Source organism: Sinocyclocheilus anshuiensis, unplaced genomic scaffold, assembly GCF_001515605.1.
Source record: "Sinocyclocheilus anshuiensis isolate Anshui unplaced genomic scaffold, SAMN03320099.WGS_v1.1 scaffold557, whole genome shotgun sequence".
Lineage (NCBI taxonomy): Eukaryota > Metazoa > Chordata > Actinopteri > Cypriniformes > Cyprinidae > Sinocyclocheilus > Sinocyclocheilus anshuiensis.
Window position 1 is genome coordinate 709006 of NW_015540883.1, and position 24492 is coordinate 733497.

At 37.7% G+C, this 24492-nt stretch overlaps 1 protein-coding gene and 1 pseudogene across 2 annotated transcripts in view; both read right to left on the reverse strand.

Moving 5' to 3' along the window:
• Positions 1 to 11987, reverse strand: part of st3gal5 (ST3 beta-galactoside alpha-2,3-sialyltransferase 5) — a 13927-nt gene extending 1940 nt beyond the window's left edge. The window contains exons 1-6 of one of the 2 annotated variants that reach the window (XM_016486293.1): positions 11456 to 11987; positions 6512 to 6634; positions 6263 to 6380; positions 3033 to 3370; positions 2762 to 2948; positions 2517 to 2675 (exon numbers count right to left, since the gene is read on the reverse strand). In XM_016486293.1, coding sequence (XP_016341779.1) covers positions 2517 to 2675; positions 2762 to 2948; positions 3033 to 3370; positions 6263 to 6380; positions 6512 to 6567 — 858 coding nt within the window. In that variant the 5' untranslated portion in view covers positions 6568 to 6634; positions 11456 to 11987. Of the gene's footprint in view, positions 1 to 2516; positions 2676 to 2761; positions 2949 to 3032; positions 3371 to 6262; positions 6384 to 6511; positions 6635 to 11455 lie in introns of both variants that reach the window. The other variant, XM_016486292.1, reaches the window with a different exon arrangement.
• A 2079-nt stretch (positions 11988 to 14066) lies between these two features.
• LOC107688605 (uncharacterized) overlaps positions 14067 to 24492 on the reverse strand; it is a 19724-nt pseudogene continuing 9298 nt past the window's right edge.

A 24492-nucleotide genomic window follows, 5' to 3' on the forward strand; every position in this document is an offset into this window, starting at 1 on the left:
TGTAGTCTTACATCTAGGGATGCACCGAAATGAAAATTCTGGGCCGAAACGGTAACCGAAAATTCTGGATGCACTTGGCCGAAAACCGAAACTGCTTTGTAATGATTATTTATTATTTTATGAAATAATATAAAGTAATTTTGTAAGACTTTATTTCAAATTGAACTAAATTTTAATGATACTGAATTAAAAAAAACCCAAGCCAATAAAATAACCACACTTTTACTGAAAGTAACAATAAAACTGGACAGAATTTATATTAATATTGGTAACACTTTACAATAAGGTTCATTAGTTAACTACGTTAGATAATGAACTAAGAATGAACAATAGTTCTTCAGCATTTATTAATCTTAGTTTATTTTAATTTCAACATTTACTAATGCATTATTAAAATCAACAGTTGTGCTTGTTAACAGTTAATGCACTCTGAATTAACATGAACTAACAGTGAATAACTGTATTCTCATTAACATTAAGAAAGATGAATAAATACTGTAATAAATGTATTGTTCATTGTTCGTTCATGATAGTTAATACATTAACTAACATTAACTAATGGAACCTTATTGAAAAGTGTTACCTTAATATTAAATATCAATATATTATTTTTATTCACTTCTATGTAACAGAATCAGATATAAGTTTTTTTTTTACTATTATCCAAATAATGTATAGTCCTACGAAGCTATTATTATCAGACAATATGAGCAGAGCATAGCGTCACTGAAGGTAGCATTATTTTAGCAGCGTTGCCCAGTACAGCTGAACTAGCCTACACCATGTTACAGCACAGTAGCGCTACTGCAAACCGGAACAAGCAGGCCTATACTGCATAGAAATTTCCTGTCAGCGCGTTATTTGAGCGGACCTTGCTTTTCCGATGAGCATGAGAGGTACACGAGCGGAACGCACATTCATAGATCGGAATATTGAGCTGAGCGTCAAACCGCGTCTCCGCGCAGTGACAAGGAGAGTGAAACATGCGCGCTGAACACTGCCGGGCGTGACGCAGCGCGACACGGCACGCCATATATATATTATTATTATTATTATTATATGTAGCCTATATTTTCGGTGCATCCCTACAAATTAAACCAATTTACATTAGATGGCAACTCCTTGATTCTGTAATCATATTACAGTATTTTTCTCAAATAGAGAAATTGTTTGAAACATGAATAAAAAGGAAGTAACACTGTAACCAAGCTGGCGCTCCGTAATCTGGTAAGTTTGTGCACACTGGGGATCATGTTTTATCTAATAAAGACAACGTAATACTAGTTTTACATGCAGCACACAGTGAATATGAGGGTGGGCAACTGAATATAGTGCAGCATAATTTGAAATCAAGGGTTTAATGTTTGTTGATCGTGCGTCTCCAGTGACATCTAAACTCTCAGTCACGTGCAGAACACGTTCATGCTGGCTACAAATGCACACTTCAGAATATCCGACAGCTGGATTCGCAAGTCTGCAAGGTTCGTGAAATTAAATGTTTATTAGATATTCAAAAATTTGTTTAAATTATATAAATGCGTGTTTGCTGAATGCTGACGTCAAATGAGAAATTATTATAGTGTTTGACTTTCTGTTACTAATAATATAAAAGCAAACGCTGTAATACTTTTTCGTAAACAGTTTAGTTTCTTTGTTTAAAGGGGTCATATGATGTTGCTAAAAAGAACATTATTTTGTGTATTTGGTGTAATGAAATGTGCTTATGCGGTTTAAGGTTAAAAAAACACATTATTTTCCACACTGTACATTAGTGATGCGCGGATGGATGTAATCTGCGGATCGGGTGGGTCGGGTAATAAAAAAATGCATTCTGATTATTTACGGGTGGGTCGCGGGTGGATAAAATAAATCATTAATGATGCAAGTATTAACTACATTTTCTAAATTATGAACGTGTTTTAAATAGGCTACAGAAATTGAATAAACTGTAAATTAGAGAAAGGAAAACTTGAAATCGCATCATATGACCCCTTTAACAGTTCTCTCTAGGAACGTATTAGACAAAACTGTTAAACAGAGTCCATAACTAATGAAGAAGCAGAATGGGAGCGCTGTGTGCTCAGGCGCCGCCGTTCTCAGCGCCATCAAAATAAAAGTCCCGCTTCCAACACATCGGCCAAACAGAAAAAATTATCAGCCCATGCCGATATATTGGCCGACCACAAAATTAAACATGTTTATTAAACTGTTGTATAAAAACAATATCACATTTGCAATGCTGTAGATATTGGGGGAAAACTATCATATAAGAGAGGCATTTTTTGCCTTCATATCTTAACATTTAGGCTCTCATAACTGCATTCTAATAGACTCCATCATGCAGTCAGTCCTGCATCATGTTCTTCAGCAACTACAAGATGACGGGACAGGGCGCTGCATTAAATATGTTAATAATTTTAACACATTATTTTTTTTACATAATCGCACCAAGTTAAATCAACAGCCCTAATAAAGAAAAAAAAATCCCCCTACAAAAGCAATGACAAGCAGCTCACCTGGTCCCAGCCCCACAGCCGTTCTCTAACATTGGGATAGTGAAGCAGATCCAAGGCCGTCTCTCTAATAATCTCTGGATTCAGCAGACGAAACTGAGAGGCCTTAAGCGGGACACTCACCGGCACATTCTGCCAGAAAAACAGCCAGTTCCACAGCGACTGAAAGGAGAGCGTTAAACGTGACATTCAGACATACTGCTCTGATCAAGACAACCAATCTGCCTGATGCGTGAACAAGCACTCACAACGGACGTCTTGGTAATCATTGCACGAAGCCAGTGGAAGTCGACAGACTTATAGATCACAGCCACAAATCTGAGATCCGAATCGGTGTCTTCCCAGACCTTCGGGGAGCCCTCAGGATAACTCATCCTGATGGAGGTGCAATTCCCAACGTCTGCACTGAAACCTCGCACAGGACCGCTGTTCAATCTGCACACAAACAAGAGTCCCATAAACACACACGCACACGTCCTTTAGCTAAAATCAGACAAATTAAGCGGGGCAGACTCTCACCTGATGATGGTATCGAACTGATTAAGAAGAGGTCCGAGCCCTAATCCTTTCAGTATCCCTCCATTTCCAATCACTAGACATCGACGACAGTCCCTCCCTCCACGTCTCTCCTCAGAGGAGGCTGGTAGGAGGTCCAGGATCTCCTGAAGCTTGTTCTTCATATCCAGGAAACCAAACGGTGGAGAATATTGGAATATTTGTTCATTCAAATGAGTGTTCTTGTCCAAAAAGGGCTCTAGCACTGGTGTGGAGCTGTAATGTTCAGCTTCCATTCTCTGCCGGGCAAAAGAAGGTCTGCATTCTTGGGCCAGTATCTCTCGGACATAGGAATGGACACGCTATGAGTGAAAATACAGGGCTTAATGCATGCGCTCATATCAACCTAACTGAAAACATTTGTTTCGTGCAATTTACCTCATGGATAACAGGGCATCAGCAAACATATTATCTTCATTTTATGTTTTGCCAATCGTGGACAGGCACTAGTCTGGTTTAGATCCTACCTGAGTTTGCTAAAATATTTGACCCCCCAAAAAGAAAAGTATGTTGTGCCACAAGGCTTGGTCCTAGGCCATTTGATATTCTCCTTGAACATGCTCCTTTTAGGTCAGTGGTTCAGACCTCTGTATCTAGGGACCCACGACATTTCTATGTGTGAATCAGGCATGTAAATAAGGAAGATATATAGAATGCAGTGCTGTGGCCAGGACCAGAGCTGAGAGGAACTGCATTAGCTGATATTAGGAAGCATGGCATTTGCTTTTGTGGTTATGTTTTCCTCCCTTGCCACCACTGCCTTTGGACTTTTTTTCAATTCTCTTTGAGAAACAGGTGTCAGAAAAAGTTGCACAGCACTGCAGTGTGTATCAGGGCACTTCTGCTTTTCTATAAGCAGCAGCAACTGTCAGAGTGTGAATTTCCATTTTCCATTTATTAATTTATTTCATTTAGCGGTTTTATTCAAAGCGACTTACAAATGAGGAATACACTTTCAGTCCAACAATATGCAGTTTTTTCCACACTGATCTGAACAGACAAATCAAATGCAGAAAATGTCCATGGCCAACATTCATCTTGGTGTGAACGAGCCATTTTAGGTATCATAAAAATGTACAGTATTAACTTCTGTAAAGCTGCTTTGAAACGACATGAATCGGGAAAGTGCTACACAAATAACATTGACCCAAACGTATTTCCTCCAGAACAGTTGCTCTGCACATCTATCTTATCTGACGAGCTCTCTCATTACAAGCTGATGAGCTGAATTTGGTATTTAGACAGCAGGGTGTGTTCCGCTTCACACTGACACACACTCAACACTCGCCCACTGACATGTCAAGTGTTTTACACTTCATCAAGTAGACGAGAAAAGTTTATATGGACAGACCCTAAACCCTCGATTCAGCGGGATGGAAGGAAGGTCAGAAAACAGTGAAGCTGAATTTATTTTAATTTTTTTTAAGTCTGCCTTTTTTTTATCCAATGGAGCCGACTAGATTTAATGCTTATTTAGTTTGAAGTACATACAGTAGTGTGCACAAGTCTTTGGGTAGATGCTTCACAACAACAATATTTAATTACATGTAACATGGTTATTTATATCTTTAGATTTGTGTCAATAGGAAACAGCAATTTTAGATTTCCAAACATTGCTTTTACAAAACTGTAATAATCTAATTATATTTCTGTATAAACAAACTCAGCGTACAATAGTTTATTATAATGTACCTGAAACATCATCTAATGTGTCCAATAGGGATGGGCGATATGGGCTTAAAAATATATCACGATATTTCTGGTATTTATTACGATAACGATATCAATGACGATAATTCAGGGAATCCTGTTTCTTTTAAGAAAAGTATTATCTTTCCTATTTTTACCCAAAATAGGGTGAGCATTAACCTCCTGAGACCCTGCATCCTCATATGAGGACATTATTATGAGGACAACAGTTTTGTAAACAGGCTCATACACATGCAAAACTTTATCGCACATGTGCTACTGTAGTACATTTATTCAGACCGATTTTTTGTGCACTGTACAACCCTAACCAAACCAGTTACAGCTCAAGCTCCTCATTTAGCGATATAGGCTACTCCTCCTCAATTTCACGTCCACTTTCCGTGATGTCGCTCCGCACTGGCGCACACAGAAATGTCAACAACTAGACTTTATCGTTATTATCGCAGGAAGACTAATTCTTATCGTGGGGAGAATTTTTACCGGTATATCGTAAATGATAAGATATCGCCCATCCCTAGTGTCCAAACATGTAGATGGAAATATTCAGGGTCCCCACTAGGCATGGGCCGATTACCGGTATCAAGGTATACCGCGGTTTGAAAATGTCACAGTTTCAAAACCACTAACATTTTCCGTTATACATTTTAGAGCTGTAACAACAATACCGTGATACCGTTAAACCGTGATATTTTTGCTTAAGGTTATCATACCGTCAAAATCTCATACCGGCCCATGCCTAGTCCCCACACATTTTCCATTTCAAACTTCTCCAGACTTCTCTTTCGATCGGTCAGACCATATTGAACATATCATGTATTCCCTATGCACACTATTTTGCCACACAATACCATAAACTTCACTGATAACTACAGGATTACATTTGATGTGCTATTACACTTTAACTGACTGCATACAATTTCAATGCATAGAAGTTTTACAATAATATTGTCACTTTCTCTGCTGCTGGTTTGAGGGACGCAAAAAATGCTCGTTCATTCATTTAGTGCAGTTCACAACAAACTTGTTCACGGTAAAGACAAACAGATCACCAAACGATCATTAAACACCTGCATGATGAGTATGTTGGAGTGAACATCACTCAATGTGACGTTGTTACCTACTATTTTCCACATAGTAGAATAAAGTCAGAAAAACTATAAAATATCACTCATATCATATCCATTCATAAATAAGCTCATGTAGGCACAATTAATATTCACAGCAGCTATCTGTACTCCAAAAGTCGAGCGGAAGCAAACAGTTCTAGAGAGTTCATTATTCGTATCACTTCTGTGTTTTCCAGAAGCATTGTTAGCCAAATATGGTCACAAGTTCACACCACAGATCTGCTTTTATGCACCAGCAGCTATGCCACAGAAAAACACAGAAGCAAAATGTATATCTGAATTTGAGTAGATCACAAAAATGGTGTAGATGCTTCCTGAATCTGCTGTAAAAACGACGTGAAAGACAGACAGACGCACCTCTCGGTAGACGGGGTCTACTGGCACCTCCACAGGCTTTGGGTCCGTGTGAAAGAGAGGCAGCTTCAAAAGAGCCAGCAAGATCAACGCCAAGCTCAGAAGAGCAATAAGCAGCCTTCTGCTGGAGTGAAAAAAAATAAATACTTAAACTTACCGTACAGCATTAGTAACTAGACATTCTTGGATGAATTAATCTTTAGTGGTTACCAGGTAAGGAAGCATTCTAGTATTCTCATGTCTACTGTTTACCTGGGTTGACAATACCACTGTCTGACAACTCTCCTCATGGTATCAGACCACAACATCCTCTCTGCACTTCTGCTGTCTGGAGTTATACAAGAGTTGTGTGCTTCCACATGCGGTCGATGACACCTTAAAAGCGGAAAAAACCCAGACTGAAATAGCACAAATGCTGCAGTACTGAATCCACCAAGAGAAAGTTTCGCCCAAGACTGCATTCCCAATCCTTTTCATAAATCTGTTAACAAATTCGGCAAATTTTCAAGTTACAAGTTAAAGGCATTTTTGATCAACAGGTAAGTATGTTAAAGGGCACCTATCGTGCCCCTTTTTACAATATATAATATAAGTCTCAGGTGTCCCCAGAATGTGTCTGCGAAGTTTCAGCTCAAAACACCCCACAGATCATTTATTATATCATTTTGAAAATGCCTATTTTGAGTGGAAGCAGAAACACGCTGTTTTCGTGCCTGTCTCTTTAAATGCAAATGAGCTGCTGCTCCCCGCCCCCTTTTCCAGAATAGGGTGGAGCCTTTACGGCTCGTACCTCAGATACAGTGGGTACGGAAAGTATTCAGACCCCCTTAAATTTTTCACTCTTTCTTATATTGCAGCCATTTGCTAAAATAATTTAAGTTATTTTTTTTTCCTCATTAATGTACACACAGCACCCCATATTGACAGAAAAACACAGAATTGTTGACATTTTTGCAGATTTATTAAAAAAGAAAAACTGAAATATCACATGGTCCTAAGTATTCAGACCCTTTGCTGTGACACTCATATATTTAACTCAGGTGCTGTCCATTTCTTCTGATCATGCTTGAGATGGTTCTACACCTTCATTTGAGTCCAGCTGTGTTTGATTATACTGATTGGACTTGATTAGGAAAGCCACACACCTGTCTATATAAGACCTTACAGCTCACAGTGCATGTCAGAGCAAATGAGAATCATGAGGTCAAAGGAACTGCCTGAAGAGCTCAGAGACAGAATTGTGGCAAGGCACAGATCTGGCCAAGGTTACAAAAAAAATTCTGCTGCACTTAAGGTTCCTAAGAGCATTTAAGGGGGTCTGAATACTTTCCGTACCCACTGTATACTCTGATAAAAAAAAATCTGTTTGGTTTTGATTATCATGTCTATCGTGCTGAAATCATGCGTTTTAAAGCCATATCAGTGTAAACTTCTGATATAGTGTCTTCTGAGCACACAGAAAGCGGCTGTCACACAGCGTGTGATCACTAAACGAAGTTCTCTTTCATGTCTTATTGCACTTAAACTGTCAAGTATATGTTAAAAACACAAATAAGTTACAAAAACAGTCAGTTTGTCTGTGAAGGTAAACAGCTGGGAAAGAAATCGCATGTTTGTATTAGATCTGTGTAAGTGACAGCAGTGTAATAAACAGTGCCTACTGCGGTCTACGCTGTTAATATGAGCCAAATAATAATAAAATAAAAACAGAAAATCACACACTGCTCTTGAATGAATAATTTATGTAGCTCTAATAAGACATTTCTTACATGAATGCTGCTTTTAAATGCTGTAGCGTGAAGATGAACGTGTCGAACTGTGTGCGGCTCATTTAGGGCGGGTCTATGCTAATACAGCCGTGTCCGTCAACAGTCGTTGGCGGGGCCTGTACAATGTAACGTCACTTTTTACAGATTCTGCCAATGGCTTGTTCTGGGACACTGCTTATGATTTATGGGGATTAAAAAAAAAGGAGCGGGTGGATTTTCATAATTAATTTTACAGAATATAATTAGTAAAGCAAAACATTTAAAGAAGTGGTTTCAAACTCTGGTCTCACGAGACCAAGTCAATCATTTTGGCTCTAACAGCATCTGAAATGTTCTGGTTACAGTTACAGGCATGCCAACCTGAGGCAAAATACACAAGTGCTTTTTGCCATTTTTGAATTGTCACCGTTGGCATATAATGAAACGTAAATTGCTGAAGTCAACAGATTTTACTAACAGACCTACAGTACCAATCTCCGTGTAAGAATTACAGAATGATGGTGCCATCGTTCTAAAGTCATTTTACACCCGTCATTTGTCAGAATTGTCACTTTGACCCTCCTTTATAAAACAGTGGATTACCCCGTAAATTTACTGCCTTTCATCACTTTATATGTTTGTCTTTCAAATTTTAACTAAATCAAAATTTTAAGCTGGGGAAGTTTCTGAATTTAGGCTGATTTGACACATTGTGTTACCATGTTTTTGAACACTTACTATAATAACATCACCAAATAGATAAATGAACAGCATGATAACTAGGGATGTAACGATTAACCGCGAGCCGGTTGAAATCGATTCAAATATGTGACGATTCAAATCGGTTGAGATGCTAAACAAATCGCGTTTCATTTAGGGGTAGGAGTTTATATGAATGTATGTCTGAGGGGGCACACAACCTGATTAATATTCATGAATCCAGTAGCTCATTAATCCTTAGTGCGTTTTATATTGTTCTTATTAATTTGTATCATTATCATCTTACCAGTAATTTTTCCCCCCCCCCAATTTTTTTTATTTTTTCTTACAGAAACACTGAATGACCAAAAAAGTACCGAAGTTCAGTTAAAGAAATTATACAATCTAGTTTGTAATGTAATGTAATGTAATTTGGTTGCTTCTAATTTTAAATGGAAAGAGCACAGACAAAGCCTTATTTTGTTTAATCAGATCCTCCTCAGAGTGTGGAAGCTGCGGCCGGCTGAACTCGGCAAGAATACTGTTTAAATATGCTTTATATGTACAGTTGCCAGTAACATTAAGGTTAATATAATAAAGTTGTTAATTGCTTTGTTGTAGTTTTTAATTTTTGAAATTGCGTTGTGGAATGTCCAGTTAAGGTTAGCTCTTTATCATTATTAGCATTATCATAGATTTGAGTACGTTAATAATAGGCCTATTTGGATGGGATCTCCCTCATTTCTGTGAGACGGGTAGTTTAGTTGGCTATCCGGATTTTAATCCTATATGTAACGTTAGGTAATTTTTCACCCCTCTTCAGGAATAACTGCAGGCGATAATAGAAACTTTTGTGTGCTATAAAATTCCGTATGGCTGAATTTAACTAATTCATTCGTAAATATTAACTTTACAAACTTATTGAACTGAATTGTCTTTTTAGAGGTAAAGTTTTTCATTAAATAAAACAATGTTTTTGTACAATTTGTGGTTGCATTTTATTTTTTATTTTATTGAGCTGGATTATGATATCACTGTTTTCTCCAGAGCTGCTTTATCGCCAAGACTTTGTTTCATAATGTATTAATTTTGCAACATTTTCACTGATATTGAATTTTATTAAATCAACATCAAGCTGACACAAAGTGAATGAAACTTTTGTGTGCTATAAAATTCCGTATGGCTGAATTTAACTAATTCATTCGTAAATATTAACTTTACAAAGTTATTGAACTGAATTGTCTGTTTAGAAGTAAAGTTTTTATTAAATAAAACAATGTTTTTGTACAATTTGTGGTTGCATTTAATTTTTTTATTTTTCTTCATGTAATTACCTACTTTTTATACAGTGTTTCATTATTGCTGGCCAAGCAAAGTTTAGATTTTTTTCAAGTTTTGAATGATTTTATGGTTTATTAATATTAATAAAGGGAGACATATTACACTTTTATAGAGCAGTCTAGTCTATATAATGATTGTTGGCTCTATTTTAGGTATTCCCATAGCTAGTTTTGGCCAGATTATCCATTTTAAATAAGGTATAGACCCACTAAATTAACGGGTCCAGATCGGATCCGGTCCGGATGAGTTACTTTTAATCAGCGGGTCCTGATCGGATCCGTTTCTTTATCAACAGGTCCGGATCGGATCCGGGCCGGATGAACCACTTTATTAGGGCATACGGGTTGGGTCTGGTCCGGATCCGTTGCGCTGTGCAAGTGGACTCCGACACGGACCCGTTTTGCGGATCCGCTCCGGAGTCATTTTGCTATCTGGGTAACTAATGAGGACAATAGAAGCAATCAAAATCAACAAAAGAGCAATAATATGCAAGTGCTATATATATTATTATAGTGTTATATTTCAGTTTCACAAAGAAACGTGCAGTGTTTTGTCCAAGCAATAATAAAAGGACACATTTAATTTATAATTTGTCTTAAATCTCATTTTGTTAAAAAAAAAATTGTGAATCAAACTGAATCGTGAGTTGAGTGAATCGTTATACATCCCTAATGATAACATTAATGTAATCTCTTCAGCAGGCTGCAAGGTGTAGGCTACGTCCAAATAACAAACCACACAAAGTGTTCTGTTGCAGCTTCACAGCTCATTCAAGTGCTCCAGTCTAGTTTTTGATTCTACATCATCCTTCGATATTCTACTTCAACTTTAACTAGTTTGTCAAATACTGACAATGATCCACACTTCAGCTTTTAACGTGTAATCCTAAATGGGCAATGTTGTCTTAAATCTCATTTTGTTAAAAAAAAAATTGTGAATCAAACTGAATCGTGAGTTGAGTGAATCGTTATACATCCCTAATGATAACATTAATGTAATCTCTTCAGCAGGCTGCAAGGTGTAGGCTACGTCCAAATAACAAACCACACAAATACTTTTTAAAAGAAAACTTGTGTACTCCACAATAGCCTACACACGCCTTTAATTTGCATATAACCATATAAAAACAACAACCACAAGATTAATTTGGGTAATTAACTGCTGTAACAAATAACACATTAAGGAAGTTTGGGGGAAAATGTAACGTTCTTAACTCGCTACATTTCAATCAGCTGCTTGTTTGATACAACAGACATAAAGATAGGCTATATAATAAGCCACATCATATTTACACCCTAATTAGTAGGCAGAACGTTTATCCATATTATGCTCTTGTTTACACCTGAACGTGATTTAAATACTGTACGAATATTAATAATAATGGTGATTAATCATCCTGCACACGTACCTGTAGCTTTAGCCTGTTCTCGTGCTGGTCCGCCGGATGGCCATTTCTCAACTATTGCAGGTTACAGTCTGGTGGGAGTTTTCGGGCGCCGCAGCAACAAACAGATCCTAAGCTGATCTCATGTGTGTCCCAGCGACGCCATTGCTCAATTACACAATCCTGAACGCACCTCGACGTGACTAAGCTTATGGATGCAACGCGTAACAGCTTGTCGCTTCCTGAAGCGAACGGTGACGTTATTGCATTAATATTAATAAGGCGAGCGGGAGTCTTTCCGCTGAACCGGGAGAGATCCGCTTCAGCGCCTCCGTCCTCCTCGGGTGTGTCACAGCCAGTGCAGAAGATATATTCAACACACGGCCAACGTACTGATCACAGGCGCGCGGTTACAGCTGGAAAGATGCGCACTATAAACAATGCCAGTTTAACCACAGTGAAAGCCAATATCTGATCGCAAAGCGTCCGGTGTGTAATATATAACTGACGCACAGATGACAGACGGCAGTCCCTGCATATCACAGCGAGTCAAGTCACGTGCGCTTTTTCTCTCGGTATTTGCATGAAGCTGGTCGAACTTCCGGTCTGAGTCCTGCTGCTGCTGCTGTTCTGAAACCAGAGTGCCTTTTTATTTTTACTGAATGCTTGGAAAAAAACAATAACTACGATTGTCATTGTCAAATAATAGCAATACAACATCAATAACACTCCAGGGTCCTTCAGTCTTGCAGAGGAAGTGCCAAGTCCTTCAACAAAGCCGTTGTACTTATTGCTTTTAAGAGAACTCAATAGATTCAAAATACATGTTCATTTCAAGTTTGAATCTTTAAAAGAAAAAGAGGTTTGCATTTAGAAAATGTACATTTATGAATATGACATTCGGCTAACAAGAAAATAAGGTTTATGAAATACGTAGGCCTATCACTTTTCTCAGATTCATGGAAACCCAAAATTGCATACGCAAAATTAGGGTTCATGTAACATTTGATAATATCAAGAATGTCACAGCAAAACGTCGTTGTGTGAGAGCAACTCCACAATAAATGTAAAGAGGTTTCAGGGTTCTCTGAACGGAAAGAATATCATTCTTAAGTCTTTTAAGAGAGCACGTATCTGCATTAAATTATCTATGAATCCAATTAAATGTAATGTCTCTCATTGTGTTAGTTATCAGGTATTTGAGATAATGACCAAACTTTCTTCCAGGGAACATCACTTACAAACCCATTCCAGTAAGAGATTACACACAGACTCCTGAGACAAAACTCTGATTCTCTTACTGTTTTTTATTTTATTTTATTTTTTTAAAGGGGTCATATGATGCGATTTCAATTTTTCCTTTCTCTTTGGAGTGTTACAAGCTCTTGGTGCATAAAGAAGATCTGTAAAGTTGCAAAGACTAAAGTCTCAAATCCAAAGAGATATTCTTTATAAAAGTTAATAGTCCTACCTAAAACGGCTCGTTCTAACACACCCCCCATATCTACGTCACTATGTGGGAAGATTTGCATAACGCCGCCCGAATGTTCACGCAAAGAAAGAAGGCGTAACTTTTATTCTCGCTGTAGTATTGTGCGGCCGCTGCCATGTCGTGAAGGCGCTGTGTGTTTCGTTGTGAAAGCGAAACTACTTTGTTTGGCCTTCCAAAAGAGGACGATATCTGCTTCGTCATGCCTGGAGCTGATCCGTGCTGGTCGCTGAGGAAATACTACAACTTCACGCTGTGGATCGCCAGATCGGCTTTCACCGTGGCCGAAGCGGAGTCCAGCCCGGGGTCCTCACACGGCACGGATGAGTTTGAAGTTCGGTGTTTAAAAAAACAGAGCAAGCAGAAAGAGAAAGTGTGATCTATATTTATAGCTCTCTATATGAAGCAAACAGACTTTATTAGAGACACAGAAAGACAAACGTTTCGCTGAAAAAATGCACAATACACAATTTTATAGGCTAGGGTGAAGTCTTTATGTACATTAACAACGATTTGGGACAAATATAATGTAATTTATTGGAAAACTATGTGGCGCGGCAGGATTTCTTTCAGCTGTATTCATATATCAATGTGCTTTCTCACATCACAGGTTTAAATCTGCAACTTCGCTGGATAACAAACGCATTAAAGTGACCAGCTGGATATAAACTAATGCAAATAGATGTTAACAATCGTAAAATTAAGCATTTGCGTGAGACTTGCATGTGTTTTGGGCACATTGTTTTACCAACGTCACTGCACCCGTTTACCAAGAAATTTTGGAGCACTTCATGCTTCCTTCTGCTGACCAGCTTTTTGATATGCTCAAACAGCAACATTACACACTAACTAACGTTAAAAAAGTGAAATCGCAATCAACCACCCCTTTAAACTACTTCAGTCTGTGTGCATTGAATTTATTTAATACACGAGTTTCACAATTTGAGTTGAATTACTGAAATAAATGAACTTTTCCACAACATTCTAATTTATTGAGATGCACCTGTATAATAAAGCAAAGGACGGCAACCCAGAAAAACTATCAGCATGGATTTTTGCAATCAACTATCGGTGCCAATTAATCGGAAAAACCGATCAATCGGTTGACCTCTAGTTTGAACATCTCATGATGTTATATTTGTGGGTCTACTGCTGAGTGTCTGTACTTTCCTGACTAGCTTGTCCAGGCTTAAGGTCATTGTGTTTCATCACATCATCTCTATTGTCAGCGGCGGCTGCAGGTGTGGTGATAGTTTCTTCCACAGTTCGTACTGAAAACCTAGAGCAGCTATTAGAACCATCACCAACAATCCCTAATGTGTTTGTTCTTATTTTGTCCTGCGAGTCCACATTTAAAGTGGCTTCATCAGTCTTCTGGTTCTCTGGGCCGCTCTCTCTCAGAGTCTCCTGTAATTGATTCCCGGAGGTTTTATTTGAGTTTTCATCTAAAGTGGTTTCGGTGGGAGACGGCGCGCCGGAGCTGCAGCATTCAGATAAATGATTGGTGGTGCTCGACTCCTCCTTGTCCTCCACAAACACCTTCTGTCCCGCTTTACTCTCCGCAGGATTCCCAGCCTTATAGAAGCCCAGCAGTGTCACGCTTTTCTTGCGTTTGCCGAGGTTGGGGACTTTGCCATCTCCGAACATGTTGCGGATGTTGTAATCCTCCGGAGGTTTTTTGGAAGTGTCTTTAGAGCAAGTCCTGCTGTCTGAGAGCGTCGTGTCATTCGACGTGTTTCCGAGCTTCGGCACAGGAAGATTCATCGAGCCCTGCAGGCTGTTCCTCTTCTCCATGCGAGTGACACGAAATCTGTCAATTTAGGCAAGTATAAAGCTGTGTGATTTATATTCTGTAAACTTACATGCAAATAGTGCACATCTTAATTATATTCCATCCATGCAGTAGATAATATTGTGAAATACTTACTGGTGTAAGCAGTAACACACAGTCAAGTGTCTGGAAACACATGATTAAATTGGTGTTTCTCATTAAAATGCTCTTGACCTTGAGGGTATTTATTTACAAAACCGGGTCAATTTAAGTGTATTAAAAAATGGTAGGGTGTTCTGTCCCAGTATTATAATGAAGGGGGAAAAAGCCCCATAAAAGAACCAAACTCTTTAAAAGAAGTGGTGTGACAATCTTTTATTATTATAAAAAAAAAATAAAAAAAATACTAATATACCATCGATGAAACCACAAAGCTGGCATTGAGGTATGTATAATTACAATATAAAGTCATTGTGAGTGTTATTGTTATTAATATTATTTTCTTAAATAAGGTACATGTAAGATAAATGTACATATGTGATGAATATGTTTCCGTGACAGCTCCCGCTCTCTGACGCGAAGTGTATACATCAGCGTCCGAATTCATCACTTCATTTCGTTCCCTGCTTTCTGATATAGTGCACTCAACTGCAGTACACTATAAAAGCAATAAGCCCCAAGAAGCCGTGGTTTACAGTGAATTTATAACAGCTAAGGGGCGTTGTTAGGTACGACGCGAAGCGGAGTTAAACCCCCTTAGCTGTTATAAATTCACTGTTAACCACGCCTTCACGGGGGTTACTGCTTTTATAAAACGGTTATTCCATATATATAGTAAGGTTTCACTAAATAAAACAGAGCAAATAAAGTGTAATAATATTAATAAAAACAGTATTCTGCCACCAAACAATGTAGTTCCTCAGAAACAGTTGTGGTTGCAACCAGAGCCATTGAGAAACAGAGTTGCGACACTCCCTTAGGGGTCCATAGGAACTGAGGAATGCGGAAGTAAAGCGTGTCATGGAGCAGCCAATAGTTCCAGTATTGAAGCTCAGGGGCGCCTGCAAGATTTCTTCAGAGGGTATGCACAGAGTTTTGTTTTTTTTGTTTTTTTTGGGGGGGGAGGGGGACCAAATGATCAGTGAGAGCAGAACGAATGTGTCACACGTTTTAAACTCAACAAAATGGTAAAATACATATATTAAGAGCATGCTCACAGAGGAGAACAAAACAGCGTTGGATGAAGTGGATTAGAGCCCTGCACGGGTCTCAAATATAGGCCCTAGCCCGTCTCTTTTCCCCTCTTCCCAAAAAAAGGTTATACTACTGTTTCAGCAATTAAAATAATTCAGTTTTGTATGTAATGGAAAAGTGATTATATTTCATTTCGTTTTTTAATAAAGTAAATTTAGAAAAACGTTTGGAGCATTTTTTGTTCGTTAAATGTAAGTTTTTTTTTTAAGTAACGGCCAGCGGCAGTGAGTTGATCATAGCCTTGATCGATTTAGCCTTCTCAAATCATCACGACTTGCCTAAAATAAAATCTCTATATAAAACAGTTCAAGCATATCACAATGTTAGTTTAAATGTTTAACCTAGATAAATGTGCGGAGAGTGGAAGCTGAAGCTCTGCAGGACATGGAGGCGCCATCGCGATCACTTGCATTTTTTCTAACAGTGGAAACAACTTAAAATACGCAGTCATTTTTGCTCATAAAGGTAAGAGTAATACATCATTCTAAACTGTAAAGGGTCTAGTTTTATTTGTGTGCACTCACAATATCAACCAAACTATGTGCTTTTATAAAATAAAGAAAACAAACGCTCTCTGCCGTCTCGGTCTTGAATAGGAGCGCTTCACAATGATGAACCTAAACTCCGTGAATTGAAAAAATATAGAAAGCTTTAAATTACTACTTTAAACTAAATAATTCAAATCGAAAATAGAAACTCTTTCATTATGTAATCCCTGCATTTCTCTCTAAAGGCACATCCAATGCGGAGATGGCGAGTTATTTTTTTCATCACCGTAATTGATGGATGTCTAAAATATAAAAACAAGGAAAAGCCTAAAACAGACCCAATTATAATCTGCGTTTTATTTTATAATTCCGTACAATTAAAAAATAAAACACAAATTATAATGGCATATATGTAAAACTTTGTCCTATAATTGTACAGCTGCTTATATTTTCTGATTTTTATGTTGCCCCGTTCTGAATACCTTAAAATTTAAAGGATTTGCTGCAACGCAATTTTGTATGATATGTTAATTATTTATTAGCCTATTTTTAATCCATGCAGCAAATGCTTTAAAATTACTTTATTGCATTCCAGATGCTTTTAAAGTACTTTTCACTATAAATTTTACGGGTAGCTTGAATGTAAAACATTGTCATGAATTCGTTGTATTCCCATTTGTAAAATAGACTACAAATTAATTGTCGTAGGCTAAACCGATCTCATGAAAGTGCGTGTAGCATGATTTTCTGCTTCTATTTGACGTAATATTTATATGCAGAAATTGACTTTGGCATGCAAAAGACTGATAAATTCATAATTAATGGCATGGCTGGTTCAGTCGACAGCAATACGGGACACACAGGCCTATAATAGCTGCTGAAATGTTACGGGGCAAATCTGAGGTCAGTCTGAGCGCTCATGATACTCACAGTGCCGTACACCTGCTGGAGCCACTGATGAGGCCCATTCATTTCAGTGCTTCTCAAGCACACTCGCCAGAAAGCTGAGGAAATTACAGCAGTTTTTGGCATTTTAACACATTAGTTTACCTTTCGGAAATCTGGCCAGTAGTTGTATTTTATGAAACGCGTTATAGTTAATGTTTAGTTTTAGATAATAGGCAGTTATGTTATATTTGCAGTTAGATAACGTGAGAAACACATCATATGTCATATTTTTACGTTTTTAGTCTTTCTGCAATGCCTTGTGTTTTTCTTTTAAACGTTATTTACATTTTTTATTAGGCTAAATTCCTATTTGCTGGCCTTTTTTTAACATTCACTTATATTCTCTTCTTACATAAATACAGTGAAACTGCTGTCTATCCTACTTGAAACATATTGACAGCGCGGAGTTGTTTGGAACTATTGAGACCGCGTGACGGCGAGATCAAAGCGTGTCGCAACTCTGTTTCTCAACGGCTCTGGTTGCAACAAAGTGGTTGCCGAGCAACAGACAAACGTAAACTAAGGTGTATGTTTGTAGAGTAATTTACAACAGCTTCGAACGCGGCTCAGCCAATCAGAATAGGGATTAGTGAATGAGTGAACGAGTGAGTGATTTCAGACAGCTATTGTTAATGTGAAATTTATCAGCTATGAAAAATTAAGTTTTGGCTGTAATGCAGCTCCAGAGCAGTGTGAAACAACTTCAAAGGCAGCTTTACCTCTACAGAAAACAAAAGCATTCAGTTCCCACGTTAGTGTGTGTATTTACCCTCCTGTGGCTGGATTCACGAAACATTCCTAAGAAAAAAAATTCTTCTTAACTGCCATTTCCTTTGTATTTTCTAACTTAGGAAAAAATAATATTTTGTATTCCCAAAAATTCTGTAGACTTTTCTTATCTTTATTCTTAGGATCGTTCTTAAGACAAAATTTAAGAATTCAAATTCTTGAAATGAATCTTCTTAAATATCATATGTGACCCTGGAGCACAAAAGCAGTCTTAAGTCGCTGGGGTATATTTGTAGCAATAGCCAAAAATACATTGTATGGGTCAAAATTATTGATTTTTCTTTTATGCCAAAAATCATTAGGATATAAAGTAAAGATAATGTTCCATGAAGATATTTAGTAAATTTCCTACCATAAATATATCAAAACTTAATTTTTATTTAATAATATGCATTGCTAAGAACTTCATTTGGACAACTTTAAAGATGATTTTCTCAATATTTTGATTTTTTTTGCACCCTCAGATTCCAGATTTTCAAATAGTTGTATCTCGTCCAAATATTGTCCTATCATAACAAACCATACATCAATGGAAAGCTGATTTGTTCAGCTTTCAGAAGCTGTATAAATCTCAATTTCAAAAAATTGACCCTTATGACTGGTTTTGTGGTCCAAGTTCACAAATAACCTCTTAAAGTTAGGATAGCCTCAGACTTGTCTTAAATCTCCAAAGGTAAGATTAATGAATTTATTGGGTTATTTCAAATTAATTGTAGTAATTAAGCATTATAGCATAACACGGCAGTTTTCTGAAGCGACACACCGATGATGACTGATGTAAACTTTATGATTACGTCTGATACGACTTTTTACTGAATTCAAAATGTTCTTAAGAATATATTTGAGAACTTCTTAAGAATCTTTCAAGAATTGCACTTAGGAATATTCTTACGAACTTCTTGGAATTTATCTCATGAAATGTCTTATTTCTTAAGGGGATTCAGCCCCTGGTTTTGTTCGGTTTGTGGTTGGTTCTCACGTCTGTTTGCAGTGTTTCTCCTGAGCGTATTCCTCATCTATTAAAGACTTTATATTTGGATTGTCTGCACCATGTGTTTGATTACCACCTCTACAGTACGAGATATTATTCTAGTATTAATCAGATGAGGAGTCTGACCTGCCCACAGAAAACATGGTCTGCTCTCCCAGCCGGGATCTTCCTCGAGACACGCGGCTCCTGCAGACAGTGAACACACGAGCTGATCTCGCCTCCCAGATGAACGGTGTGATGGTGAAGGGGAAGACCACTGACGCTATCTTTGTGACGCAACCTGCTGAGAAGAAAGAGCATTAGAAAAATGCCTTTCATCACTGTGAGGTTTGCAGGACCAAAGCTGAACTGAGTACTCAATAAAAACATTGATTTTTATACTTTACATACTACTTTAATATATTACAACTAAAATATTTGCAAACAAACTGGAAGATCGTAAACAATCTCAATGTATGTGTCATATCAAGTTGATGGATTGCTGTTTATCCATTTATCAGACGATGGAACAAAATACATATTTAAAGAGCCACAAAAATAATGATTATACCGTGGATCGTGATGTTCACGAACATTTTGGCTGACCAGCATCTCTTTAAAAGCCTCCATATTGGCTGTAACACAAAAATAGCAAAACAATGGTGAAAATCATTTAAATACAGTGCAATAGTGAACACTGCAGTACAGAACGGAGGGAATGATCTCTACCTTCATTCTCAATGATGCATTTGCAGTCACACAAACACACACACACACACACACAGTACTGTGCATTGTGCAAGTATGTATAATATTTTTGTATAGTAATGTAAATATGCAACCTTACCTTTTATAGTGTGCTTTCAAGGACCTACTATTTGTGTGACGTAAGGGATAATGTACATCTAGCCGGTTGTTATTGCAGAATAAACCCAGACTGGGTGATCGTCTTTAAGCGAAGACACAACATTCAAACAAGACATGAAGACATATAACAGTATGCACAGTCTGTGAACAAGGAGCAAAGTTTAATTAGTTCTTGTTTACAGCAACATTACAGTAGTTGCCCTTATAATATTACATCATAAGATACACTAACATTTTGTGTATAAAGAAACGTCCTGTGTGTAAAGAGAAAAAAACCCTCTCAAATGTGTGGAGGAGGAGAACTTAAATATTATAACTGTTCATAAACATAAAAGTTAATACAGAACATTTTTCGGTATTATGAAAGCACATTAAATACTTTAACAGATGTTCAACAGCAGAAGAATGTTTCTCTTGCATATAAACAAAACAAAGTAAAAAAAAACACTTATTGAGTATTTTGTGGCTGTTTCTTTTTTAGTGTTAAGCCGTGATTCCTGACGAAATCTCTTATGTTTTGGACAGAGCGACTAGCCAAAGCAGGATGCTCAGCATTCTTGCACTGTTGGCATTCAATTTTAGTGGCGAGTTTACACCTTGCGATGTGGTTCCGGAATTGTCTCATTACTGCAGCGATTTCTGTTGGAGACCATATTCGTTTTTCATCTGAGCCGCTGAACTTGCAGTGGATTACATTGTTTCTGAAGGGAATGCGCCAGCCCCGATCTACATAAATGTGTCTATGTTCGCGTGAATCATTCATGATCCAGCCTCATCTACAGAAGTCCTTGTAAGATTGTGTTTTAAATGTTGGCCCATCCTGATGTTACATTCAACTAAAATATCAAGTTGTAAATAAAACAATGAAATGAAAGATCTGACTTTATGGTTGCTTAGTTCCTGACATAGATTACTAATTAAAAACCTTTAATTCTTGTCATACCTTGAAATGAGCCTTCTAACGGCAGAGTCAATATCTGTGAATGGAAAAACAAAATATAACAAACAGTAGTAGTGCTTGGTCTATATGAAATGAATCAAGACCATGCTGCTGCAGTAACAGCTCTGAACTATTATAAATAAACATTCAGAGTATCAAGTTTAACTTTGCAAATGTTAGAGTAAAAAAAAGAGCACATAGTGATCACTCTGAAGTTTGATGAATATTACATTGTTAAAGATCTAAGGTCTGTATGCTAGGGATTATCTTTATAAATACTTGAATCTTTACAGTAGACTTGAAAATGTCATTTGTAGCAGCTAGGGATGCACCTTCTATTTCTGAAAATATCACAGTTAGGAGATTTATAATGAGTGGTTCCCTGCATTATTACAGCAAAGCGCGTGATATATATTTTTTTATATATATATATTTTTTTTTTATTTTATTTTTTTTTATTCTTTACATTTTACCTTATTTGTATAGTTGTATTTTATATTTAATCCGTATATCTGTATTTATGTTCTACTGTTAGTGTTATCTGTATGCACCAAGGGTCTGAGAGTAACGCAATTTCAATTCTCTGTGTGTATGTGCTGTACATGTGGAAGAATTGACAATAAAGCAGACTTGACTTGACTTGACTTGACATATTGTAACAGGACAGTGACCCAAAACACCCTGCTAGCTCAGTCAAGGAGTTTATCAGGGCAAAGAAACGGAAGGTCTTAGATTGGACAAGTCCGTCTCCTGATTTAAATCCTATTGAACATGAATTTCGCCAGCTAAAGAGGAGACTAAAGGTGGAAACTCCCCAAAATAAGCAACAGTTGAAAATGGCTGTATTAAAGGCTGGGAAAAGCATTTAAATGGATGAATCCATGAGTCTAGTGATGTCTGTTTGTGGCAGACTCACTGCTGTGATCGCACGCAAGGGATTCACAACTAAATATTAGCTTTTAAACTTTTTTACATTTGCTTTAAGTTCAATTGTCTCAATACTTATGCTCACATCAGATTAGGGAACGAAACTCTAAAAGTGCTGTCCTTTTTATTAGGTAAAACATAAATGTGTTGAAACAGCTAATAATAAAATGTGACATTCTGGGCCCGTATTCTTAAAGGGGTCATATGATGCAATTTCAATTGTTCCTTTCTCTTTGGAGTGTTACAAGCTCTTGGTGCATAAAGAAGATCTGTAAAGTTGCAAAAACTGAAGTCTCAAATTCAAAGAGATATTCTTTATAAAAGTTAAGAGTCAGCCATGCCTACCTAAAACGCCTCGTTCTAACACGCCCCCACATGTCTACGTCACTATGTGGAAATATTAGCATAATGCCGCCCAAATGTGCACGCAAAGAAAGAAGGCGTGGTTTCAGGAACAGCAGTCGTGTTGATGCAGCATGTCAGGGAGACGCTGTCAACATATTCTGTTACACCAAATACACAAAATAATGATCTTTAAAATAGCATCATATGACCCCTTTAAAGATTCTAAGAATACTCTCAGAGAGCTCCTAATTTAGCTTAAATATTTCTATGTAGGAGTCTTAGCTTAAGAGTGATTCAGGACCAATCTAAGAGCAACGCTGAGCGAGGAAAAGACAAAAACGTTTATCTTAGTGAGGAGGCGGGCCTGAATCCGCTGCTAGGAATGACAGTCTTTTGAAGACTGTGATTGGTTGGTTGTCCAATAAGGAAATTAAAGAGCACTTTTAAGAGTAGGGTCTATTTTAAGCCTTCACTTTGACATGCACACACACACACACACACACACACACTCACTCACACAAACACACATTTTTTATATTTTGTAACATTATTGCAGTTTCAGTTTTTATTGAGTTTGTCTCCCTGCCGCTTTATATGATCCTCATCAGGTCAACAGTACCGCTGGCTTATTTGTGGGCATTTAAGGCCTGTTTCTCAGCACACAGCAGCACTGGCAGTATTTCTGCTGTCACATTGTGTATTTCCATTAATAACGGCTATTGTTATTCTTGTTTGGCCATTGATAACTGTCACGAATGAAATCAATGTGAAATCTGGCATACATAAAGAAGTCATTAGGGAATCCAAGCAATAAATGCATTATGTGGACTGGAACCCAACATAAAGTGCACCGTTCATAAGCTGCTTAAATGGTTCAATTACTGAACAGTGTGTGTGTGTGTGTGTGCGCATGTGCGTGCGTGTGTGTGAGTGTGTGTGAGTGTGAGTGCGCGTGTGCTTCAAGCCTGACAGATGGGGCGAGTCGTTTACTCCATTATGTATCTCCATAAAGGCTACATTGAAAAAGCTTTTTAATAAGAATGCAGAGTGATATGAGAGACATGAAACAATGAAAAGCTAATGACACGAGATCGCTTATATTCAGCTTTCTGCTTGACGTTCTTGTAGTGAACATGACTGTAGGAGTCCAGGATCTTATATATTAGCATTAGTCAGTGATGACATTTGGTGGTTTGCAGTTTGTTTTCCAGCAGGCAGCTCCTCAAGGTCTTTCTATGGAAATTGCTGAATTAGTTATGACATTGGATCATCTTACAGAATGCCTCACCTATTGAATACAGAGGAAAGCTGGTGAGCCTGAGCGAGATCCTCTGCAGGGTGACTCAGCATTCTCATGACCTCTACGGGAAAACACACACCGATGACACTGCAGGAATTATCCTCATCCTCAGACCATTGAAACACGATCGACCCTGATTCTATGTAGCATATGCTCCTAACCCATCATTCAGAAGCAATGCATTCAGTGTTTTCATATGGGTCATAAACAAAATATTAAACACAATATCATATGTTCATATCCCGTCGAATTTCCCAACATATTTATTAAGAATGTCTCTTATCGCAGGACAACTGCTCAGGTAGTGATGGTGAAATGTCCGTAACAACAAGGATAGGACATTTTTATATTCAAGAAATGCTTGCAAAAACCTGCAGAATTCAATTTTCTGCTCACCTCCTGAATGAACTTATGAAGACCTTGGAAAATTACAGACAGGTACTGCATGTCAGATAGCCTACAGATGTCAGAGTCTGAACTAAACCTATACCTGTGCAGCCTAAAAATATGCAGATAAATCTTCTCATGCAATTTATTATAAAACTCTCTATTAAATTATACATACTTGTATGAGACACATAATCAGTTAAACTAAATGTAGAAGCTAAAATAACCTCAACATTAACAACAACACTGAAATAAGAGTGCATGCATTTTTACGTGCAACTGGCTGATAGATCAACCAAGATTTATCTGTCAATCAGATGCATTTTAAATCACTTTTTCTGTGTGCGTGCTTTGGATGTGTGTGCACATGGGCGAAGAAACGAGATAGTCTATATGACCGCACGATTTATTCATATCCAAAACGTCTCAGGTTACTTATGTAACCATGGTTCCCTGAGTAGGGAACGAGACACTGCATCCTCTAGGGGTCGCTATGGGGAACGCCTCGTCGTGACCCGTGTCTGAAGCATACATTGAAAAAACACCAACTCGTTGGCCGGCGACAGCCATGACGTCAGTACCGGTG